The 21780-nt window shown below is 34.3% G+C and overlaps 4 protein-coding genes, 1 long non-coding RNA gene and 1 pseudogene across 7 annotated transcripts; 3 read left to right on the top strand and 3 right to left on the bottom strand.

Moving 5' to 3' along the window:
• Nucleotides 1–133: 133 nt before the first annotated feature.
• On the bottom strand, nucleotides 134–2300 carry LOC108856172 (E3 ubiquitin-protein ligase makorin). Of its 2 annotated transcripts, none has more exons than XM_018629911.2 (8): nucleotides 2071–2300; nucleotides 1767–1854; nucleotides 1087–1688; nucleotides 927–996; nucleotides 746–837; nucleotides 610–669; nucleotides 431–511; nucleotides 134–361 (listed from the first exon to the last, which is right to left on the bottom strand). In XM_018629911.2, exons 1-6 carry the CDS (start codon nucleotides 2079–2081, stop codon nucleotides 636–638), a joined length of 897 nt encoding a protein of 298 aa, XP_018485413.1. In that variant the 5' UTR covers nucleotides 2082–2300; the 3' UTR covers nucleotides 134–361; nucleotides 431–511; nucleotides 610–635. The 2 variants fall into 2 exon arrangements, with proteins under 2 accessions (XP_018485413.1, XP_018485412.1); XM_018629910.2 differs by having other exon boundaries at nucleotides 431–508.
• On the top strand, nucleotides 2293–2972 carry LOC108856173 (uncharacterized). The gene is made up of 2 exons (XR_001950154.2): nucleotides 2293–2629; nucleotides 2723–2972. It is a non-coding gene; the product is annotated as an uncharacterized LOC108856173 (long non-coding RNA).
• Nucleotides 2973–3649: 677 nt separating this feature from the next.
• Nucleotides 3650–5754, bottom strand: LOC108858965 (clathrin heavy chain 2-like; annotated as a pseudogene).
• Nucleotides 5755–6184: 430 nt separating this feature from the next.
• LOC108861092 (defensin-like protein 311) lies at nucleotides 6185–6680 on the top strand. Its single transcript, XM_018634918.2, has 2 exons — nucleotides 6185–6281; nucleotides 6366–6680. Exons 1-2 carry the CDS (start codon nucleotides 6233–6235, stop codon nucleotides 6542–6544), a joined length of 228 nt encoding a protein of 75 aa, XP_018490420.1. The 5' UTR covers nucleotides 6185–6232; the 3' UTR covers nucleotides 6545–6680.
• A 4107-nt stretch (nucleotides 6681–10787) lies between these two features.
• On the top strand, nucleotides 10788–18223 carry LOC108863013 (kinesin-like protein KIN-7O). Of its 2 annotated transcripts, none has more exons than XM_018637304.2 (31): nucleotides 10788–11018; nucleotides 11102–11191; nucleotides 11307–11425; nucleotides 11551–11664; nucleotides 11750–11831; nucleotides 11987–12054; nucleotides 12135–12209; nucleotides 12294–12439; nucleotides 12536–12638; nucleotides 12760–12840; nucleotides 12966–13034; nucleotides 13115–13174; nucleotides 13251–13418; nucleotides 13529–13585; nucleotides 13670–13906; nucleotides 13984–14049; nucleotides 14121–14303; nucleotides 14409–14501; nucleotides 14633–14725; nucleotides 14840–14986; nucleotides 15085–15198; nucleotides 15284–15370; nucleotides 15471–15674; nucleotides 15771–15905; nucleotides 16238–16444; nucleotides 16541–16630; nucleotides 16707–16847; nucleotides 17203–17300; nucleotides 17375–17453; nucleotides 17574–17738; nucleotides 17831–18223. In XM_018637304.2, the coding sequence occupies exons 1-31, from the start codon at nucleotides 10892–10894 to the stop codon at nucleotides 18065–18067; spliced, it is 3735 nt and encodes a 1244-aa protein (XP_018492806.2). In that variant the 5' UTR covers nucleotides 10788–10891; the 3' UTR covers nucleotides 18068–18223. The 2 variants fall into 2 exon arrangements, with proteins under 2 accessions (XP_018492806.2, XP_018492805.2); XM_018637303.2 differs by having other exon boundaries at nucleotides 13670–13912.
• An 8-nt stretch (nucleotides 18224–18231) lies between these two features.
• Nucleotides 18232–21171, bottom strand: LOC108863014 (DNA repair protein recA homolog 2, mitochondrial). Its single transcript, XM_056986217.1, has 8 exons — nucleotides 20944–21171; nucleotides 20167–20450; nucleotides 19877–19940; nucleotides 19566–19789; nucleotides 19227–19487; nucleotides 19006–19152; nucleotides 18770–18904; nucleotides 18232–18695 (listed from the first exon to the last, which is right to left on the bottom strand). The coding sequence occupies exons 2-8, from the start codon at nucleotides 20230–20232 to the stop codon at nucleotides 18420–18422; spliced, it is 1173 nt and encodes a 390-aa protein (XP_056842197.1). The 5' UTR covers nucleotides 20233–20450; nucleotides 20944–21171; the 3' UTR covers nucleotides 18232–18419.
• Between the last annotated feature and the right edge of the window lie 609 nt (nucleotides 21172–21780).

The raw sequence follows: 21780 nt of genomic DNA, 5'->3' as shown, positions 1-21780 counted from the left end.
GCTAATTATATTCGATTCACTAGACCAGTTTTTTTTGCTACCAAATTATAACAAGTAAATCACTACTACCTTCTCTTAGTTTTCTTTTGTTTATTCCGTAAGATAAAGCTGTCCAGCAGGATGGAAACTCATATAATTTGAATCCCTCGTATAAATCTTTTCACATGAGTGAGTGGTTATGAAAAGTTTTATTTACATCACATGAATGGTAGCATGCTTTGGTCAAACAATCTTTGTTATTTATTTACATATACTGTAAGTTAGGCATCCCCTATCTAAAAATATTATTTACAGATGAGTTTTCTTCTGTCTCCTAATATGTTTTTGAACTATCATCCCTCTCTGAGCTTGTCTTCATTTTCTACAATCACAAAGCTTGAATCAGCCAAACACGCAAAAAGAATATAATCAAGTTAACAAATGGCTTCACCTGGTATTTCAAGGGATTTTTCAACGGGAATCAAATGCTTTTGGAAAGAGAAGATGGTTGTCATCAGCCTCCTGTCTTCTGCTTTTAAAAAGAGACCAATAAGCCGCTTCATCATGGAGTTTAACATCATATATATACACAAAACACAGTCTCTAATAACAAACGGGGTTGGAACTTACATTCGATTATTTAGGGAAAAGAGTACTTAAAACTGCACGCGACCAAGGAACTCTGATAGCCTGAAAATACACAAATAAAAAAGTAAGGGAAATGAAATGACTGTCTGAAGTTAAATCACATTTAAGAAGACATTACCCAGCCACACTGTCTGCTATTGCAGTTTCTCCTTCTTGAGAACCAAGATGTCGTATAACAGCTTCTTCCAAGTTACCATCAGAATATGCATGCTACATCGCCCAAAAATCAGAAAAAAACGCAATTGACTATAACAATTGATTCTGATGCTTTTGACAGAGGCTAGAAAGTAATTTTATACCTTGTAGAAACAACTTCCTCCAAAGGGGCAGTTTCCATTTCCAAAGTTGAAGTGCTTGCAGTCAATAGACCTTTCAAGATCGCAACAGAACACAATGTTTTGTTATCTACTAAGCCATGCCATATCAAATGGTGAAGACAAACAAGTTAAAAGCTTATACCTGAGTTTCGCCTTGTATATGTCAATGATCTCCTTCTTCTCTTCAGGAGTAGAGTACCAGACAACACTCGGCACAACGAAATACGACAGCTTGCGACATATAGGACAAGCTCTCAGCGTGCTGTTCACATCCATCCCCGAAACAGGAGCACTGCTTCGCCAGTTACGAATACACTGTATGCAAAAGGGATGATGGCACTCCGTCAACAGCCCAAACTTCCTCTCCCCTGGAGTGGCTTTCGACAGAACACGATCCAGACAGACGCTACACTCGATGTCTTGACTCTTCTTCAGAGCTTCCATGTGTTTCTGCTTCTTCTGGCATTCTTTCGTGTGCTCCTCTCGCTCCTCGGGTCTGAAAGGATGCAAACACTTCTTCCCGCAGGTGCTGCAGATGTCTCCGTGCATGTGCGGACACTGGCTGCCTCGCGGGCAATCTCCAGCAGCAGCGAAGGAGCAGATTGGGTGTTCTCTCGGGTGGGTGTAACAGAGGTTAAGGGGTTTGTTGTCACCGTGATCTCCTTTGTGTTGAGAGGTTCTGACATGTTCGTATCTACATCTAGTTCCGTATGAACATATCCCTTTCTGATAGAATGTGCAAACCTGATCAACAAACCATGAATCAGAAACGCATTATAAAAATAAATAAATAAAGGATTGAGAAGAGATGATGATAATTACATTATTGGCATGGTGCTTGGAGTCATGAGAGTATTCACAGTTTTCTCCTTTTAAACACGAGCCATGGACAAAGAACTTGCAGAGTATCCTGTTAGATAAAAAAAAAAACAAAAAGATTGAATCTTTAGGGTTTGCCTCCAGAAACAGAGCAGCTCCATGAAAAGCAATCAATCAAAAGAGTCAAACTTTATACTCTCAATAGGACCATTGAAAGAGTCAAATCTTTTATGCTGAATAGGAGATTTCAAAGAGTCAAAAAAATCTTTATTCATGACAAGACATTGAAAGAAGTCGGAATATTTACCTGTCGGACATCTCGGGATTGTGCGAGGAAAAAGGGATTCAGACAAAAGAGAAGAATCTAAAAGGAAAGGAGGGAGAAGCTTTTCTTTTTTATATTTTTTGTTGGGTAATTTTCAGAGGATTTTTCTACGGTTTTTGAGGATAGAGCGCGATTCATCACCCTCCACCACCTCTCCTCTCCATTTTCGTCTCTCTTCTTCTTTTTTTTTTTTTACTAAATTATCCTTTTTATTATTAAACCATTTTTTCTTTGTAATGAAATATGTAAGTCCGCTCCATGTAATAAATCTTCAATCTAATGTAATAAAACCCGAAAATATTTGCGGACATGGTTACGGGCTTACATAAGGTTTTGGGCTTTAATGGGCCTTTTTGGGCCTATGCATTAGTAGAGCCCATAAAATAAAGTATCTAGGGGTTTGATGCATATAAAACAGTTAGCTGACCATCAATATCTATTTAGCTAACTCCGCCGCTTCTTTCTCATTTTCTTAGATCTAAAACATCGATCAGAGGAGTGAAGGGTTGGATCTTCAGCGAAAGACAACATGAGAGCTAAGGTTAGTTAATGTCTTTTTATGTTAATTGATGAGAAATGGAGAAGTAGTGTATAGGGTTTACTGATTCTTGTCTCTCTGTTTGGATTGTATCAGTGGAAGAAGAAGCGTATGAGGAGGTTGAAGAGGAAGAGACGAAAGATGAGACAGCGATCTAAGTAGATTCGGAACCCGTTTTGTCTCTTTTTATTTTAGTTCTAAACCGACATTTGTGAGAGTTTTGTTGGTTTTTCTATCTGAATTTGAATGTTTTTGTTGGACCATTCTATCTTTTCAGTCTGAATACTTGTGTTTTACTACATGAAAGAATCCACGACTGGGTTCTCGATTTATCCCTTTTATTATCTACAGTCTGCTTATAGTCGTAGTTAGATGAATGGTGATGATCTTATACTTAGTGTCTGCGTTAGTATTAGTTTTCGTCGTTCATTTGATACGATGAACATGAAGCCGTTAGATTATTGTCATCTGAGTTTTACATTTTAGTTATTGTGAATGAAACAAATGCTTATTAGTGTGGTGTGTATACATACAATTCCTAATGTCTTTTCAATGGGAAACGTTGTTTAGATGGAATAAACTCTTGGATGCAAAGTACAAATGAAAGCATATCATTTTCAGTTTCAGGACTAATAGCATTTTCTTAGTTTCATCATGTGCAAATATAAGTTTCTTTGTGCATCTGTATCATTCTGCTTTTGATGACCGCAGCGTATAGACAAAATAGAAAATGTCAAGTTATTATGATGTTTTACGCATGAAAACTATATGCGACGTATCTTTCTGAGTCTACTAATAAAAGCCAAAGTCCAACTCGAGCATAAGTAAAAAAAAATGGCGGAGAGAGAGACTACAACCTCATGAGTAAAGATGTCTAAATGAGTCTAAATATCCTAGAAAGAAAAAAATGGCTTCCGACCAAAAAAGGGACTCAACTAGTTCCCAAAGACCATATTACAACGAAAGTATCCACACAACTTATATGCTAAAGGGAGACTACACCTTTCACTAACGCAGTCAAATTCTAGCAAGAGCGATATGTACTAAGCGAACACGGCCTATGGGTTTCTGATTAACTTTCCAATTAGTAGCCACCCATTGGTGGCATTCCATATGGTGGCATTGGAGGCATTCCTCCGCCCACTGGTGGTGGTGGACCATACCCACCGCCACCACCTCCCATTCCTGGCATCGGTGGTGCGGGTAAAGCAAGTGGCAACAATTGAGCGTACATGTGATTTCAAAAACAAAGAAACAAAACAACAGTTTTCAGTTTATTTTGTCAAAAAAAAAAGAAGACTCGCAATGATGTCCTTTTTGTAGCTGTGTAAGTTTTACCTGTTGGGACATGACATCCTTATCTTCCTGCTCTTTGGCCTTCACCTCTTTTTGTGCCTCCAGCTTGTCTTTGATTAGCTCATCCACTTTGCCCGAGTACTCTCGGATAAACTGCAAAAAAGAAACTATAGGGGATAAGAAACTTCATCCTTTGGCTCATATCTCACCAATAAGAGAAAATATACAGGTAATGAGGTCACCTGGAGGAGATATGGGAAGGCAAAGTCGAGCATGTTGTGAATCCAGGCAAGTTCTAAAGCAACGTCTGGTCGGATTAAATCATAACATACAAAGAGACATGTAGCAAAGCATTCCTTTTTGTCCTGTATAATAAGATCACTAAATAAGACGAGAGATATTAATTTCATCTTCTTCACCAATAATTTTCGGCAAATAAATAATAAATAGGTTTCGGTGTAATCCTGATTCAGATCATCCATACCTATTCAATGAAGTAAACCAACAGTTGTTCTACAAGGTCATATTCTCCTGCTTGTGGAGCAGTTTCCATACAGACTTTGTACATGTTATCTTTCTTTGACAAAGCAATTGATTGCTTCCATCTACCCACTTTCTTGTAGATATAAGCAGCCACACGTCTCATTTCAACAAGCTCGTGTTTCTCGATCTGTTTGCAAAAGTTTATATCATTCCCCTCGTAAAGATTTAAATATATAAAAAGATGTAGTAGACTGAGCGAGGCCTATCTGTCAAAGCTGTCATGCAAATCAATAGACTCGCGCAACCTGTCATAGTCTTCTTCTTCCACGTATATCTGATTCGGTGCTTCATTGACAGAAGATACATTGTTGCTCTGAACTGCAACCATGTATGGCTTGATAAGACGCAACTGGCCAGCCTGAGATCAGAAGAAAGCAAATTGTTCAGTACGACAGCTTGGATTTTTTTATGGGAAAAAAATCATTGGTCAGTTCTAACCTTCCGCATAATACCAACAACACGGGTATGATCTAACCGCAAAGCAAGTACGTTGAGAAGATCGTTGAGAAGATCAGGATGCTCTTCTAAGTAGAAATGCACAGCCTTGTAGTACAGCTCGACATTTGCAACTTTGGCAACAATATCTTTAAACTGCATGTGCTCCCACGCTTCAGGAGAATGGTTCATGACGGTGGTCGCAGCATTGTCAGACTCATCATATTGAATGTAGAGATAAGTAAGTTCCTGCCAGTGCTGTTGTTCATCACAGGCTCGTATAAGCTTGGGGATATTGAGGCGAGTGGAGAATAACTTGATGTGTTCCATAAGTTTCTCATAACGATATCTAGCATAGAGTACACCCAGCTAAGTGAAGATGCCCATGTGAGCACGTTCCAACCCAAGTCCACTCTCCATAAGTGAGATTAATTCATTGAAGCACCCTCTGTTCTGGTAGAAGTCGCTGACATACTATAGTTAGTGTTTTTTTTTTCTTTTTGAAGTTTCAACATTGTGTATATAGGTGGATCAGAACAACCACGATTAAAATCATTTCCAACTTACTGTCAAAATCACACTGTTTTAGTATAATTTAAACATTAAAAAAATCTAACACTAAACTTTTTTGCGTTATTATATTTATTATATTATTAATTTCTAAATTTTTTGTTACTTAATATTTATAATAAAAGTGATTAGCATCATTTAATATCTATAGTATAAATAATAATTATTATGTATTCATATCACATAGAAAAATAAATTACAATATTTGTTTTTTGATAGCCTTGACACCACTTGGTGCCAAAAAGGATTTAAGCCGGCCTTACAGGAGAGTTAACAGGAAACATCTCAAATCTAAAATACATCAGAAATGTATAATCAATGGTGTTGATTTTCATCAGTCTAAGGTCACTAACGTGGTTTGCAGAATTTTTTTGAGGATCGTGCCATTGACCATGGTAGTTTCAAAACATCTTCCACATCACACAATCTTTAACTCTTGCCTTCTGCATAAAATGTATTTTACCTTATGATGCCACTTTGATTTCACAAGTTCGTAAACTCTTCAAATCTCTATAATATCATGATCCTTTCACTAGTTAAGAAAACTTAATTAGTCACAGTCAAGGAATATTTTGATTCCTTCAGTGATTGTTGACCGTCATATTGGGAATGTGATTCGCAGAATTTGACCAGATCAACCCATGCTAATCACCTTGAGTATATATATATATATATATATGGATGCACCTATGATACTAAAATCATCTCTCAGTCAATAAATAAGCATATAACGATATAAATTATCAAAGCATCACCACTAAAATGGAGAAAATTTCAGCATTTTTCGTCATCTTCTTCCTTGTCTCGTTGTGTAAGTTACATATGTTTTAGCTATCGATCCTTGATATATATGTTCTATCTTCTTTGTGTTTATACTGTTGGACACTATGAACAGGCATGGTAACAGTAACGGTTGGAGATATATGTCATACGGACCAAGACTGCATAGACATTGGGATTCCAAGATGTAAGCGCACTGGGAAGATGCCAATCTGCTACGATGGCTATTGTAGCTGTTTCCCTAGAAGGCGTCCTGCGGCTTCCACCACTGCTCCATCAACCTCCAACTCTTGATCTTCATAATATTCGCGCAATATCATTTATATTACCTTTTATTTTAATATCGAAGTGCATAAACCCAGTTTATTAGTACTCGTTATCTTCTCTTTATGCATCTTTCATATGCAATGCATCTCTACAATTAATAAACTAAGGGAGTATTTACCTTTGTCTCTTTGTTTATGCAAGTGATGAAGATTCAACTCAACATAACGATAGTCACTGACTACGATATCTATTTGTGGTAGTATTGTGTTATCAAGGGCGATTTAGTTAGAGCAACATTAACGGTACTACTAATTATTTGTCCTTAGAGTAGTTTAATGTTATTTTTTGGTGTGGGACAAATATTAAGGACATTTTGAAAATATTTGATTATTGGTAGAACTTTGTAAAGTCCTTAGAAAATTAAATTAAATATTTTAATTTAAAAAAATAGAAAACATAGAGAAAAATATGAGAAATTACAAAGTTAAAAATAAAGAAAAAAATACAAGATTAAAAAAGCAAACATTATATTGAATTGAAATAAACTTAATCATTGTTGTGATTCGGTAGATCTCCAAACTTAGCCCATATATGTTCAACCAAATCTTCTTTTAATTGATAATCGCCTTTTCAATCGCCAACCTTGACAACGAAACCGACGAAGAACTGAAAATGTCGATCCATTTTCGAGACTCCCCTCACGAAAACTCATCGGCCCACTCCGGAGACGACACGTAGCTGGTAAGGACGGTATCAAATGTATCTACGCTAACGACGTCCCACTAATTTATCTATTAATTTCATTTATTTTTAATCACGTTTATGCTAAGGACAAACACTGCATACACCGTTAATCATGGTCTTAGGGGCACAAAATAAAAATGGACAAAAAATTGATCTAGTCAGCAACAATTTTCATTTTTTTTGTTCATCAAAGCAAAAAAAATTAATCACATTAAGTTGAATTACTTATGGGAAATCAGAAAACAGTCGAAAACATTAGTACAGTGAAACATCTATAAATTAATAATGTTGGGACTATATCAAATTTATAAATTTTTATTAGTCTGTAGAGATATTAGTTCATCGAAATACTAATTAAACAAAAAACTCAATCTGGAACTATGAAATTATATTAGTTTATAAATATTTTTTGTATATATTAATTTATAGATTATTAATTTAAAGAGATTATACTGTAATATTAAGTATTTAATACTATATTAATTAGAAATACAATAAAAAGTTTAACTGTAGTTTTTTTTTAATTTTAGTGAAAACTAGGGATTTTGCCCGCAGTTGCGGGCTTAATAGTTTTACAAATTACTAAATAAATATATTATCAATTCGAGAATCATTATAATAAATTATTTTCATGCCTTTGCTATATTTAATAATTAATTAAATATTAATTTTATATACAATAAAGTTTATTTTAATAAAAAATATTTATTATGTAAATTTTTTGAAAATATTCATATATTCATAAAACTATATACAAGTATTTATATTTATTTAAAAAATATTTTGATGTAAAATATTATTGGATCACATAATATATAATTTTGTAGATAATGATGAGAATCAAATTAATGAAATTCATTTAAAATTTGTGAGTAATTCTATATTAACAAATCTAATCTAATTATGTATTAAGGATAATGAAGATTTTAAACGCTATAACTTTTAACGTGAGAGAAAGAAAATTGCTTTGAATATAGTAGTATAAACTAAATGTTCTCTTTTCAATTATATAAAATTGATAAAAAAATTTGATTAACCTTTAGTTATGTGTTTTCTGTTTATTTTAGTTTTAAATTTATTATTAAAAAATAATTTCAGATAACAACACAATATATATGTGTATATATCATATTTTATTTTTTTAAATATATATTAGGTTTCAGATAATTCTTATTATTATTACTATTATTATTATTATTATTATTATTATTATTATTATATTATTATTATTAATCATTTAAATTCGTTTTTATTTTGGAATTAATTTATATAATTTTTTTTTATTAATCTTTAGTTATGTGTTTTCTGTTTATTTTAGTTTTAAATTTATTATTAAAAAATAATTTCAGATAACAACACAATATATATGTGTATATATCATATTTCATTTTTAAAATATATATTAGGTTTCAGATTAATATATATTTGAAATCAAATTAATGAAATTCATTTAAAATTTGTGAGTAATTCTATATTAACAAATCTAATCTAATTATGTATTAAGGATAATGAAGATTTTAAACGCTATAACTTTTAACGTGAGAGAAAGAAAATTGCTTTGAATATAGTATTATAAACTAAATGTTCTCTTTTCAATTATATAAAATTGATAAATTTTTTGATTAATCTTTAGTTATGTGTTTTCTGTTTATTTTAGTTTTAAATTTATTATTAAAAAAAATTTCAGATAACAACATAATATATATGTGTATATATATTTTATTTTTTTAAATATATATTAGGTTTCAGATAATTCTTATTATTATTATTATTATTATTATTACTATTATTATTATTATTATTATTAATCATTTAAATTCGTTTTAATCTGGAGTTAATTTATATAATTTTTTGATTAATCTTTAGTTATGTGTTTTCTGTTTATTTTAGTTTTAAATTTATTATTAAAAAATAATTTCAGATAACAACACAATATATATGTGTATATATCATATTTTATTTTTAAAATATATATTAGGTTTCAGATTAATATATATTTGAAATCAAATTAATTAAATTCATTTAAAATTTGTGAGTAATTCTATATTAACAAATCTAATCTAATTATGTATTAAGGATAATGAAGATTTTAAACGCTATAACTTTTAACGTGAGAAAAAGAAAATTGCTTTGAATATAGTATTATAAACTAAATGTTCTCTTTTCAATTATATAAAATTGATAAAAAATTTTGATTAATCTTTAGTTATGTGTTTTCTGTTTATTTTAGTTTTAAATTTATTATTTAAAAATAATTTCAGATAACAACACAATATATATGTGTATATATCATATTTTATTTTTTAAAATATATATTAGGTTTCAGATAATTCTTATTATTATTATTATATTACTATTATTATTATTATTAATCATTTAAATTCGTTTTTATTTTGGAGTTAATTTATATAATTTTTTGATTAATCTTTAGTTATGTGTTTTCTGTTTATTTTAGTTTTAAATTTATTATTAAAAAATAATTTCAGATAACAACACAATATATATGTGTGTATATCATATTTTATTTTTTAAAATATATATTAGGTTTCAGATAATTCTTATTATTATTATTATTACTATTATTATTATTATTATTAATCATTTAAATTCGTTTTTATTTTGGAGTTAATTTATATATTTTATTCATTAAGGGTATAAACGATATTAACCACTATAACTTTTAACGTGAGAGCTCGAATCCAAAATTTTACTTCGCAAATAATAGTATAGATTCTTGAATGACATTTATAAAAGTATAAGTTGTTTTGAAAAGGGCATAAATAAACTCAATTTTAGATTTCAAAATTTTATCCGGACCTGAAAATCCAAACTAGAACCGAAGCAAAATTTTATAAATATCTATTTGGGTTCGATATCTATCTACCCGAAAAAATAAGAACAAAAAAAAACTGACTCTAGTATCTGACCTAAATAAATTCGACTCGATAAAAACCAATATATACCCGACCCATAAACATGAATATTCAAGACTATGACTCCATATATTAAATTTTCCATATTTTAGTTTATAACTTAGTTGTAATGTTTCCTTTTCTAATCTTCATTATTATTTTTTATATAAAATTTTAGGTAATATGATAATTTAAATGTCAAATCTAGAGTTTGCAAATATTTAATTTTGATTATTAGTAGTTTTTTGGTTATTTTGAATTTCTAAGATAAATCTGATAGATTTTGTCTAAATTTTAATTAAATTTAGATATTTTGAATGTTTTGGGAGTTCTAAATACCCAAACTGATAGGATTCGACTTCTAATCTAAAGTTTATCTCCATTCTCCGACCGATAATAATAAAATTTGTTTCAATTAGAAAAAAACTTGTTACACATTTAGATATTTGTTTGCTCAAAAAAAAAAAACCTATCAGATTAATTAATAATCAAAATTAAATATTTGATCAATTAATAAACCGGGGCGCATTGGACGGGGACGATATCTCTTCTGGTTTAATTAATTAATAAACCGGTTCGATCCGTTTTTTTTTTTTAAATTCGAAAACCTTATGCGGTCAACAGTCTAGTGGGAGAGACTGGAGGGAAAATTTCGAACACCTGAGAATCTTTTAGGTTTTGGTTCGCCGCCGGCGGAGAAGATAATCGGCGTTCGGAGATGGAGCGAATACACGTCTCAGTCAGATCTCGTCCCCTTTCGACGGAGGACGCTAAGACGAGCCCATGGAAGATCTCTTCGGACTCGATTTTCATGCCCAATCACTCTTCTCTCTCCTTCGAGTTTGGTACATCTCTTCACTCGTCTCCTCGTTCCTCTCTCCATCTTTCCTGAAAATTTTATTTTCATTTCTCGATCTCTCTATTGCAGATAAGATATTCAGGGAAGATTGTAAAACTGTTCAAGTATACGAAGCACGGACGAAGGATATAGTCTCTGCTGCCGTTCGCGGATTCAACGGTAATCCTCAGTAACTACTCGAATCGGTTTAGCTGATTTCGATTTGGTTTGCTTCGATTTTGATAATCTCAGTAGTCTTTGCAATTGTGCTGAGTTTGTTTTTGGCTAATTGAAGGGACTGTGTTTGCCTATGGGCAAACTAACAGTGGCAAAACGCATACGATGCGAGGCTCACCAACTGAACAAGGAGTCATCCCTCTTGCTGTTCATGATATATTTGAGACTATATATCAGGTTCATCTCCAAATTTGTGTGTGTCTATATTTGTAAAGTGGTGTTTTCTTTAGATTTAGTGTTACATTTGTAAAGTTTTGATTAGAAGAACGTTTTACTTTTTCTTTTGGTTCACCACCATAAAGGATGCAAGCAGGGAGTTTCTATTGCGTATGTCTTACCTTGAGATTTATAACGAAGATATAAACGATCTCTTGGCTCCTGAACACCGCAAACTCCAGATTCATGAGAATCTAGAGGTACAACATATATGTCTTTCTTAGAATCCATCCCCTTTCTTCTACCGAGTCTGATGGTTTTTTTTTTCAATCTTAAATGTTGTAGAAAGGAATATTTGTGGCTGGACTACGAGAAGAAATTGTTGCTTCCCCTCAACAAGTCCTTGAAATGATGGAATTTGGAGAATGTACTTTCTCTTCTCTTCACATTATTTTTTTTACTCTACTTTGTTCTTTGCCAAACATAGTTTTGAGGGTTTTCATAGCCTGTGCACATGCATTTGTATGGTAGTACTGATTTACTGATGGGTGTTTTCATTTTTCTCTTGGGATAATATTTCAGCTCATCGACATATTGCGGAGACGAACATGAATGTTCACAGTAGCCGATCTCACACTATTTTCCGCATGGTAAATATTATAAACTCAACCTCAGTGCTCAGTTATGTATGAGTTGAATTGAAACGTGCAAGCTTTTTTCCATCAAACAGATTATAGAAAGTAGACAGAAGACGCAAGATGAAGGTGTTGGAAATGCCTGTGATGCAGTCCGTGTTTCTGTTCTGGTACTATCTGTTGGAACTAATGTTTTCGTTACCCTTGTATGCAACATGTTATTTTCCGTTTCATCTTTCTTTTTTTACTCGTAGAATTTGGTGGATCTAGCTGGCTCCGAACGGGCTTCCAAAACCGGTGCAGAAGGTGTTAGGCTGAAGGAAGGCTCACATATAAATAAGAGCTTGATGACACTCGGGACTGTAATTAAAAAACTGAGTGAAGGAGTTGAACATCAAGGGTAAGTTTTTGGTCTAGTTTTGTTATGTTAAGAAAGCAATTTGTACATAAACATAATGTAAGGTAGTCTTATTGGCATCTTCTTTGAATGAATCAGTGGTCATGTTCCGTACCGGGACAGCAAGCTTACAAGGATCTTGCAACCCGCTTTAGGTGGAAATGCAAATACAGCTATCATATGCAATATAACACTTGCACCAGTACGTATTAATCACCAATAGTATGGCATGAGAATGAGCAAGGCAGATGAAATAGCAGTCTTCAGTTTTCTCTTTGTTTGCTCTTGTACAACTAACAATCTCATATGCGTTTTGATGTCAGATCCATGCAGATGAAACGAAGAGCACTCTTCAGTTTGCTAGCCGAGCACTACGTGTCACTAATTGTGCACATGTCAACGAGGTAGGATCCAATCATCTTCGGCTTATTCTCTCTATCTTTGTAACATACTTCCTGATTATGTTTGGTGTATACGATGAGCATGTTTTAAAACTAATAACCTATCCATTATTGTGTTTATGATACAGATATTGACTGATGCTGCTTTGTTAAAGCGCCAAAAGAAGGAAATAGAGGAGCTCAGATCCAAACTAAAGGTTGCTAAATTGTTTTCATTTTCTCAATATCATCTTTTGTGTTTTTTATTTTGGGTGAAATATCAGCTTTTCTATTGCAGGCTTCTCACTCTGACCATTCGGACGAAGAGATTCTTAACTTGCGCAACACCTTGTTGAAGGTTTGGCATTTTTGTTCGTGATCCTTCAGTTGGTTAGTTTTTAATATGTTGTTGATACAACCCCTTTTTTCTGCAGTCTGAATTAGAAAGAGAGCGTATAGCACTCGAATTAGAAGAGGAGAAAAAGGCACAAGCTCAGAGGGAAAAAGTTTTGCAAGAGCAAGCAAAGAAAATTGAGAACTTGAGTTCAATAGTTCTCTTTTCGAATAGAGACGAGAAGCGTGAGCAGGATCAGTTTAAGAAGGTTCTTTTCTTTTTTCCTCTATTCTTTTTTTTCTTAGCCGATACCTTTAGAGTTTAAACAGCATTTGCTAAGCGTTATACAGTTATTTATTCGAAAACATATCCTTGCAGGGAAAGAGGAGGGATACATGGTGTACTGGTCACCTTTCACGGGACTCCACATCAGAGGTAAAATTGTGTAAATGGCCAACAAAAACATGATAAAGTTTTGACTTTTTCAGCCATAAAAATACTCTGCTTCTCGCATATCAGGTTCAGTCTCATGTCTTGTCAAGGGGATCCTCTCTTAAATCTGAAAGATCCGAGCGTGAGACAGGCCCACTACTTCCATTTGCGGAACTGTTAGAAAACGAACTCTTATATAGCATCAGCGAGCAAGATGAAAATAACATCAATGAAACCCTTGAAGATTCTGCACTTCCAGATCCATGTGCTTTAGTGCATGTGACTAGCAGAAAGAAAGCATCATCAATCAGGCAGAAAACTCCCGTAGTGGTCAGTCTTTCTTTTTGAATATATCTTTTGCTTATCTTGTTGTAAACGGGCATTTTGTTGCTGTTTCATAGGTTGAAAGCGAGTCAGACAGAATTGGAAGGGAGTATGAGGATCTTTTCTTGCAATATGAAACTGAGGTAATACTTTGTCCTTCTCAACATCAGTAGCTTGTGTTTTCTGTTTCTTATTTCTCTGCACCTTCCAATAGAGAATCACCAACGAAATACAACTTGAGTACCTTAAGGCAAAGTTGGGCGAAAAAGATTTATCTGGTGAAGCAACATGCAAGCATTTAGATTGCCAAGCCGTTGGTAATGTACATCATGAGGAAAGTGATATTCATCTTAGGAATCCAGAAGATATTCTTCTCATTAAGCAACTTCAAGAGAAGGTGCATTTATTCTTTTCTTTACCTACAGCTGGAAGGTCTAGTTAAGTAGCTTTTCTTTCTTTTATTTCGGCTTTATGCTTACCCTTGATACGTTTTGTCCAAAAGATAAACATGCTGGAAACTGAGAAGTCTTCAAGCAAGCAAAATCTTGATGATGCTACTGAGCAGAATATATGTGCCAAGCAAAAAATTGCTGAGGTACTCGTCGTTCTTTAACTGATTGTGCTCTGCTATTTTATACAGCCACCTAAATGCAGTCAGCTTTCTAGTCTTGTTTTGGTGCTAATATACTTGTTTGAAAACCTCGTATGTTGTATGAAATTCTATAGATTCAAGAAGAGATTCATGCTGCTAGAGAAGAGTCCCAGATTGCTCGTGAACAACTTGTGTCCAAGGAGTCTGAAGTCATTCATGTGCTTAATGTTGGTTTTCGCTTTAAATTCATCCCAATAATCTGTGACAATTCTAAGGCAGATTAACATTGTTGTCAACCATCTCCCCATTGCCTAATTGACTTTTTACTTGCTACTGTGAAGGAGAATTTTGACTCTCTGGTCAACGTTGCAACAGAAGTTGAAGTCTTAGCATCTGAGTTTCAAAAATTTAAAGCATCGTTGGAAACGGTATCGTTAGTTATGGATGAGAGTCTCCAAGATTTTGCTTTCTTCTCTCCGTTGATACATGTAAGTACTCTGCGTTGTTTAGTAGATTCTGTACCTCAATTATGGCTGGTAATAAAGATGGACGATCATGTTTTCTAAGTTACAATTTCTCACTGCAGGAGTTCACATTGTTTATGCGCCAAAGTTTTGAGCAGCATGCTTCACTTATCAGCAGCTATCAAAATGTTGAATCTTGTCTTAAACAAAAAGTTCTTGACATCGGGAATGAGAAGGTCCAAACTCTTGTTCTCTTACCACCCTACACTTTGATGGTAAATCTGTCTGTATTGTTAGCTAACGTCGTGATATTCTTTCCAGGTTCTTTTGCAAGAGCAGTGTTCTTGTCTTGAGAGCCAAATAGAAGAACTAAATCAGGAAGCCCAAAAGCATGGAACTTCCTTAATGGTATTTAAGTTTCCTTAGAACGAAAGTTATTAGAGTTCTTCTTTTCTTCCTCCAACTTTCCAGTGTTAAAAGTAATTTGGTGTTTTTAACCATTTGTCAGATGCTCTCAGAACAAAATGAGTCGGAAAGGTCGGATCTCCTCTCTCACATAGAATGTCTTGAGAAGGATATAGCGAGTCTGTCAACCACTTCTCTGGCCAAAGAGAAGGAAAATCTAAGAAAAGATTTTGAGAAGACGAAAACAAAGCTAAAAGATACTGAATCCAAGCTCAGGAATGTCATGCAGGATAAAACCAAGCTAGAGGTTTGCGGTGGAATCCAATTCTAAGCATACCTTCTTGTATTTTTAGATTAGATAACCCATCTAAGTTATAGTAACTATTTTGATGTTCTGATAAAGGCCGAGAAAGCATCTGCTGAGAGAGAGTTAAAACGCTTGCATAGCCAAACTGCCATCCTCGAGAGAGATATCAGCAAACAGGAGTCCTTTGCCGGTAAAAGACAAGATGAGAGAAATGCAAACCAGTCGTTGCAGGTATTATCTAATGATTTGTTTTACTGCATGTTTTTTTTATCTTCACAGTTGTTATTATATCGAGTAACATGAACATCTCCACAAAATAGATTCAATGGTGAAAATGTAATGTCAAAATCTCAGATGTGAGATATCATGATCGTATTGCAGTAGATCTCTTTATATTGGCTGAGTTTGACTTTTGTTCAAACACTGCGTGAGCATGCCTGATAAAAACTGTTATATCTGTCTTTTGGTATCTTTTCTCAATGGCTAGCCATATCAGTCTATTTGGTGGATATACCTTTGTTGAAATCAGATTCTCATCCTAATGTCTACTTTGCATTTATCAGGAAGAATTTCACAACCTTGAAGCGCTTGCTTTTGAGATGGAAACAACAATTGCTTCACTGGAGGAGGAACTCGCTGCTGAACGTGGAGAAAAAGAGGAGTTGCTATGTAGAAGCGAGGGTTTAGATTCAGAAGTCACAGCTCTGACAGAGAAGCTGGAGCAATCAAATACCCAATTAGAACAGCTGCAAATAGATATCACGGAGTTTGTAAGTCTTTTCTTGTAATTGATGATTGATCCAATAGTTTTGAATTTGAATGTATTCTAAGACATAATGCGTCTGCTCAAATATGTTTTGTTTCAGAAAGCGAGACTCGAAAGCTCATCTTCTGATCAGCAACAACTGGAAACCAATGCGAAACAGTTGCTTGAAGAGAAAGAAGAGCTAGCAATGGTAAGATGATTGCAAATGCAGATTTTTAACTTAGTTCTTTGTTTGAGTAAATCAATTAATTCGTCAAGTTGTTCAGCACCTAGCGAACTCACTTTTAGAGATGGAGGAGGAGAAAGCAATATGGAGCTCGAAAGAAAAAGCTTTGACAGATGCCATGGAGGAAAAGATGAGACTGTATAATATAAAAATAGAGTCACTATCTACAGAAATGGCAGAGGTATGTTTGAATCGAAAAACCTCTTATAATGAGACTGTAACCGAAGCTTGGAACACCACCGCCATCAAATCATTTTGGATGTCTACTTTTAGAACCATCAACGTGTTAAACGTTCTCAGGCATAGCTTCTCATCCTATTCATATCTGTTTGGATTTAGAGTGATGATTTTAAAATTATCATGAAAAGCTGTGCATAACTATCATCAGCATGACCTCCCTGTAGCGACAGCCGAACATTATTTGTTTTCTAATAATTTCTTATGCTTTCTCTACGTCTAATGTATGTTTCTGAAGATAAAAACTCTTTTCTCCACTTTTATCACTCTTTAAGTTGTCAATCCCTTTGAACTCTTAGGCAAAGAGGGAACTGGAATCTTGTCGACTTGAATGTATCATCCTTGCTGATAAGCTAAAATGTTCTGAGGAAAATGCTAAGCAGGAAAAAGAATGCAGGTTTGTACTTTTCATTTCTCTTTCAGAAAATTAAAATTACTCTCTAAAAATAACTCTTTTATGATCCCCTGTAGCATGGAGAAGTCTTTGGAGATTGATAGACTTGGGAATGAACTTCAATCAGCTCATGCCGTGAGTAAACAATCTCAAGAGGTAAGAATCATTTCACTAGTTTATTCAAAAGTTGTATTACATTCAAATTTGTAAGGATGCCGATGCCGATTATAAAGTTACAGACTTTAATACATAAACGAAATTTATGCGCGCTGTCAGGTACTCAAGTCTGATATCGACGCTCTGAAGTCCGAACTTCAACGTGCTTGCGAGATGTCTGAAACACTTCAGAGAGAGCTTGATTATGTCACAAGTGAGCGCCAGACTTTGCTATCTCGCATAGAAGAGATTAAGAAGGAAGTGGCTTCATCAAATAGTTTGCAGGTTGGGGTTAAGAGCACACAGACATGATTCTATTATATAATATAGTATTAACACCATTCATTCTTACATATCTCTCCTGTATCTGATCACAGGATGCAAAAGCAGACAACAAGGAGAAGGCAAAGCTAAAAATGAGACTGATGGGGACGCAAGCACGCTTAGATGCAAAATCTATAAGGCACAAGCAGGCTGTGAAAGAATCAGAAGTTATGAACAGGAAGTTCCAAGAAGCATCTGCAATGCTAAAGGAGAAGTTAGCATCGAAAGCACTAGAAGTCATCGACCTTAAGAAGCAGCTCTCTGCTTCTGTTCCTTCAAGAACAATGTAATGAAGTGAAGTTAACCAACATAACTCTTAACTAGTATTTATTAATCCACGGCTAGTAAATGTCTAATCTTTTGAAGTGGTTCTATTGATGTACATTCTCTGTTTGATCTTTGTACTAAACGCACGGTTAATTAATTTTCAAGTTTGATTATATTAATCTAAGAAAACACTTCCCACATTCCACAAATGAAATTGGTTCTAACACTGAAGGAAAGAAGTTAAAATCTTGCAAGAACAGTGCCTATGAGATCATTTAACAACAACTAGGCTTTGACATGCTTTCTCTGCTCCTTCTAGTTAAGTTACCTAACTACTTAACGCTCCTTCACTTTTGCTTAAATGGGACACCACATCTAGAAGAGCTGCTTCCTCAGGGTATTGATGACGGTATCAAGAACCTCCTTATTTTCCAGCAGGTACTTTTCAGCTGCGTCTTTGCCATCAACAACCTCGCCTTCAATCAAATGGCTATTACCTTCTCTTGCAATAACTCCATGCTCACAACCCAATTCTAACACCTCACGCTCCACGTAGAAGCCACGACCAAAGTGAATCCCCAATTCAGATTTTTTTTTCCCTGGCGTCAGTTTGTTTTTCACCACTTCCACGCACACGTTCAGACCACTTACCTAAGCAAAGGTTTTTGCAGAAATTAAGCAATGTTTTAAAGACCAATGCAGACCAAGCTAACACATTAACATACCTCATTGTCAGTTTTTATCAGCCCTGTTCTTATCATTTTGAGACGTATAGCTGCCTGAAACCGCAATGCGTTTCCCCCACAAGTCACTTCTTCAGAATGTGGGAAACGCATGTTAGACTTGGCATGTGACCTGACCTGAATCAGACCCCAAGAAAGAAAAAACAATTAGCAAATAGATCTTAATCTTTATGTAAGTGTGAAGCAAAAGAGGAGATACATCACAACACTTCTCTTACCTGATTAAGAAAAACAATCAGCGTCCGAGAACTAGCAACTGAATAGTGTATTTTCCTAAGCGCCTGTGTCATTATTACTGATTGTCTGTCTCTGTATCTATCCCCTAGAGGAACACCAACTTCACATTGAGGGACAAGAGCAGCAACCTGTGAATCCCCCACATTTCTATTTAGTAAACATGAATATGTTTTGGGATGAAAGACATGAGAGAAGAACTCACACTATCAACCACAATGACGTCTACTGATCCACACTTGGTTAACACATCGACAATACTCAGCATGTTTTCAGCAGAATCAGGTCTTGATATTAGAAGCTCTTCCGTGTTCACACCTATTGACTCTGCTAGTTTAGGATCCAAGGCATTCTCCACATCAAGGTAAGCGCAATAGCCTCCAAGCTTTTGAGCTTCTTTGATGATGTGAAGAGCTAGAGTTGTCTTTCCAGAAGCTTCTTTTCCATAAACCTCAACCATTCTTCCCTATCAAACCAAAAAAAGAAGCAACCATAAACACACATTTTAAAGCATATCTTTAAGACTCTTAAATATAAAACAAACCTTTGGCAAGCCTCCAACACCTAGAGCTAGATCAAGGTTGAGTGAACCGGTAGATATGACAGAAACTCTCCTTGTTCTGGAGAAGCGTTGCAACCACAGCTTAGAGTCTTCATCAAAAACACCTGACACCGAAAGCTGTGATAACGCAGAACGTAGATTAGTGTCTTTCTCCGTCACTTTGGTATCATCTGGAGATTCGTCAAGCTCACAGTCTGAAGCTTCAGCTGTAAAACCAAATGGAAGTAAATCTCTTGTTAAGAGACTAAACCAGAAGAACCAACCATGGAAAGGGAAACTAATGATGTTATTACCTAAAGACGACAGATAATGACTTCCATAGCTAGAGCAAGCGAACACACCTTTTCTTGCATTATGCTAACAGACAAGAGAGATGCTATAACATTAGTTCAGAAGCTGCTTCAGAAAATCTTCAACAATGGCATAAACTCTATTTAAAACAAAATAAAGATCAAGTCTTTGTTAATATTGTGAAGAAGCTAATTCAAATTCTCAAACAAATTTGGGGACATTAGGACAGAAACTACAGAGCTTAGCCGTTTGTTAAGAGAGGAAGCGAGAGAGAAGGAAAGCTAAGCAGAACCTGAGATAAGTAGGAGAAGAAGCGGACTCGCTGAATCGAAGTGGTTAATGAGAGTCGACGACCCATGTCCCTGTTTCTTCTTCCGGCGGCGTGTGTTTCCAACAGACGCGGCTACTCCTCCTTGTCCGAGCAATTTTAACTCGGCGAATTTTTAAATAATAATTATTTTTTTGGAAAACTATTTTTTATTTGTCAACTTTGGAAAACTATATTTACATGCTAGTCAGTTTCATTCATCATGTCCCACTTTATATCCACATTGGCGTCTTGATAAAAGACTGGATCTGTAATTTTAGGATCATAAATATTTTTTATGTTTATCTTAATTAAAAAAAAATCGACAATCTGTAGATACACCATGCTATATAATATAACTTAAAATTTTGGGAACCAAAACGAATGTTCATTAGGTTGTTTTAAGAGAAACCAAAAACAAATCATGGTATTGGACTGTAATTGCTTCACTACTATCATTCGTTAGATTCATTCAGCTTTATAGTTTAAGACTAACAATCAATATTATTAATTTTGGAACATGACAGTTGATATAGGTTAGATCCAATTTAAAATTTTAATGATACATATTTTTTAGTATAACTGCATCTAAACTGGAAAATTAGATTGTGGATGTAACCACCACTCATATTGCCTAATTATCGGTGGCTACTTTTTGTAACTGATATATATCTTATTTAATCAAATATAAACAAAAATTAAATAAAGATGCAACTAGTTTAACTTATATCTCTAGAGTTTGGACCGAAAAAAAAAATTTACCTCTAGAAGCGAGTTTATTCGATTCGACTCGAGATTTTAAATCCCTCATCCGGCCGTGCCTTGATATAATCGCCCAATAATAACGAGACTTCAACCTTTGTATCGTATAATCAGTCCAATTAAAAGAAAGATATTTTGCCTCCAACGATAGACCCCATGAAGCCTCCACCAAAACTAAAAGAAAGAAGAAGAAGAAGAACACTTTGGTTGTTGAATATGCACTACGCATGGTTAGACCCTATGATATGTTATATGATCTTAAGCTTGGATAATCTCTTGTTTATTTAGTCTTGTATATAAGAAGTTCGATTCACTTTTTTTTATTATTAGGTTTTATACATGTTACTAACAAGATATTGATCAAAGTATCCGGGGATAAGATTATAGTAACTTTTTTTTTGAATCACGATAAGATTAAAGTAACAGTTTTTATTTTTAATATAGTTTTTACATCTATTAACTTTACGTATAACTCTGGTTTCTGTTATATATTTTTTCCGAAAATAACAAAAGGTCTTGGAGATAAGATTAACGTAATATTTCATAGATTTTACACCAACATAACATATAAAGAAATCGAATAATATCTTAGCCTTCAACGATCTTCACTGGCGTCCTGTTGAACAAAACCGAGAATACTTTACCTACAAGGTATGTTTTGTTGACAAGAGTTTACAGAAGTTTTAGATAATTGATCTCACATACCCAAAAGCAATCTGCTTGATTGATAAGAGAGCTCAATGTCAAGCTAGGTACCAAAACATGTCCCTGTTTCTTCAACAGACGCCGCTACTCTTCCTTGCCCGAGCGATCCTTTTTTAACTCTTTGCTGACAAA

This window comes from Raphanus sativus, chromosome 5 (genome assembly GCF_000801105.2).
Source record: "Raphanus sativus cultivar WK10039 chromosome 5, ASM80110v3, whole genome shotgun sequence".
In the NCBI taxonomy this organism is placed as follows: Eukaryota; Viridiplantae; Streptophyta; class Magnoliopsida; order Brassicales; family Brassicaceae; genus Raphanus; species Raphanus sativus.
This window is presented reverse-complemented; position numbering and strand designations above follow the sequence as displayed.

Bases quoted from the DNA above. Each gene is read 5' to 3' on its own strand.
- LOC108856172 (XM_018629911.2), bottom strand. The intron at 1,689-1,766 runs GTAATTATCATC...TTTGTTGATCAG, and splicing joins CCAAGCACCATGCCAATAAT to GTTTGCACATTCTATCAGAA. The intron at 670-745 runs GTAATGTCTTCT...GTGTATTTTCAG, and splicing joins ATAGCAGACAGTGTGGCTGG to GCTATCAGAGTTCCTTGGTC.
- LOC108861092 (XM_018634918.2), top strand. From the start codon at position 6,233: ATGGAGAAAATTTCAGCATTTTTCGTCATCTTCTTCCTTGTCTCGTTG. The intron at 6,282-6,365 runs GTAAGTTACATA...CACTATGAACAG, and splicing joins CTTCTTCCTTGTCTCGTTGT to GCATGGTAACAGTAACGGTT.
- LOC108863014 (XM_056986217.1), bottom strand. From the start codon at position 20,232: ATGGGTCGTCGACTCTCATTAACCACTTCGATTCAGCGAGTCCGCTTC. The intron at 19,153-19,226 runs GTGAGTTCTTCT...GGGGATTCACAG, and splicing joins ACGTCATTGTGGTTGATAGT to GTTGCTGCTCTTGTCCCTCA. The intron at 18,905-19,005 runs GTAAGAGAAGTG...GGTCTGATTCAG, and splicing joins TGATTGTTTTTCTTAATCAG to GTCAGGTCACATGCCAAGTC.
- LOC108863013 (XM_018637303.2), top strand. From the start codon at position 10,892: ATGGAGCGAATACACGTCTCAGTCAGATCTCGTCCCCTTTCGACGGAG. The intron at 16,445-16,540 runs GTAAGTCTTTTC...GTTTTGTTTCAG, and splicing joins AAATAGATATCACGGAGTTT to AAAGCGAGACTCGAAAGCTC. The intron at 16,848-17,202 runs GTATGTTTGAAT...TTGAACTCTTAG, and splicing joins TATCTACAGAAATGGCAGAG to GCAAAGAGGGAACTGGAATC.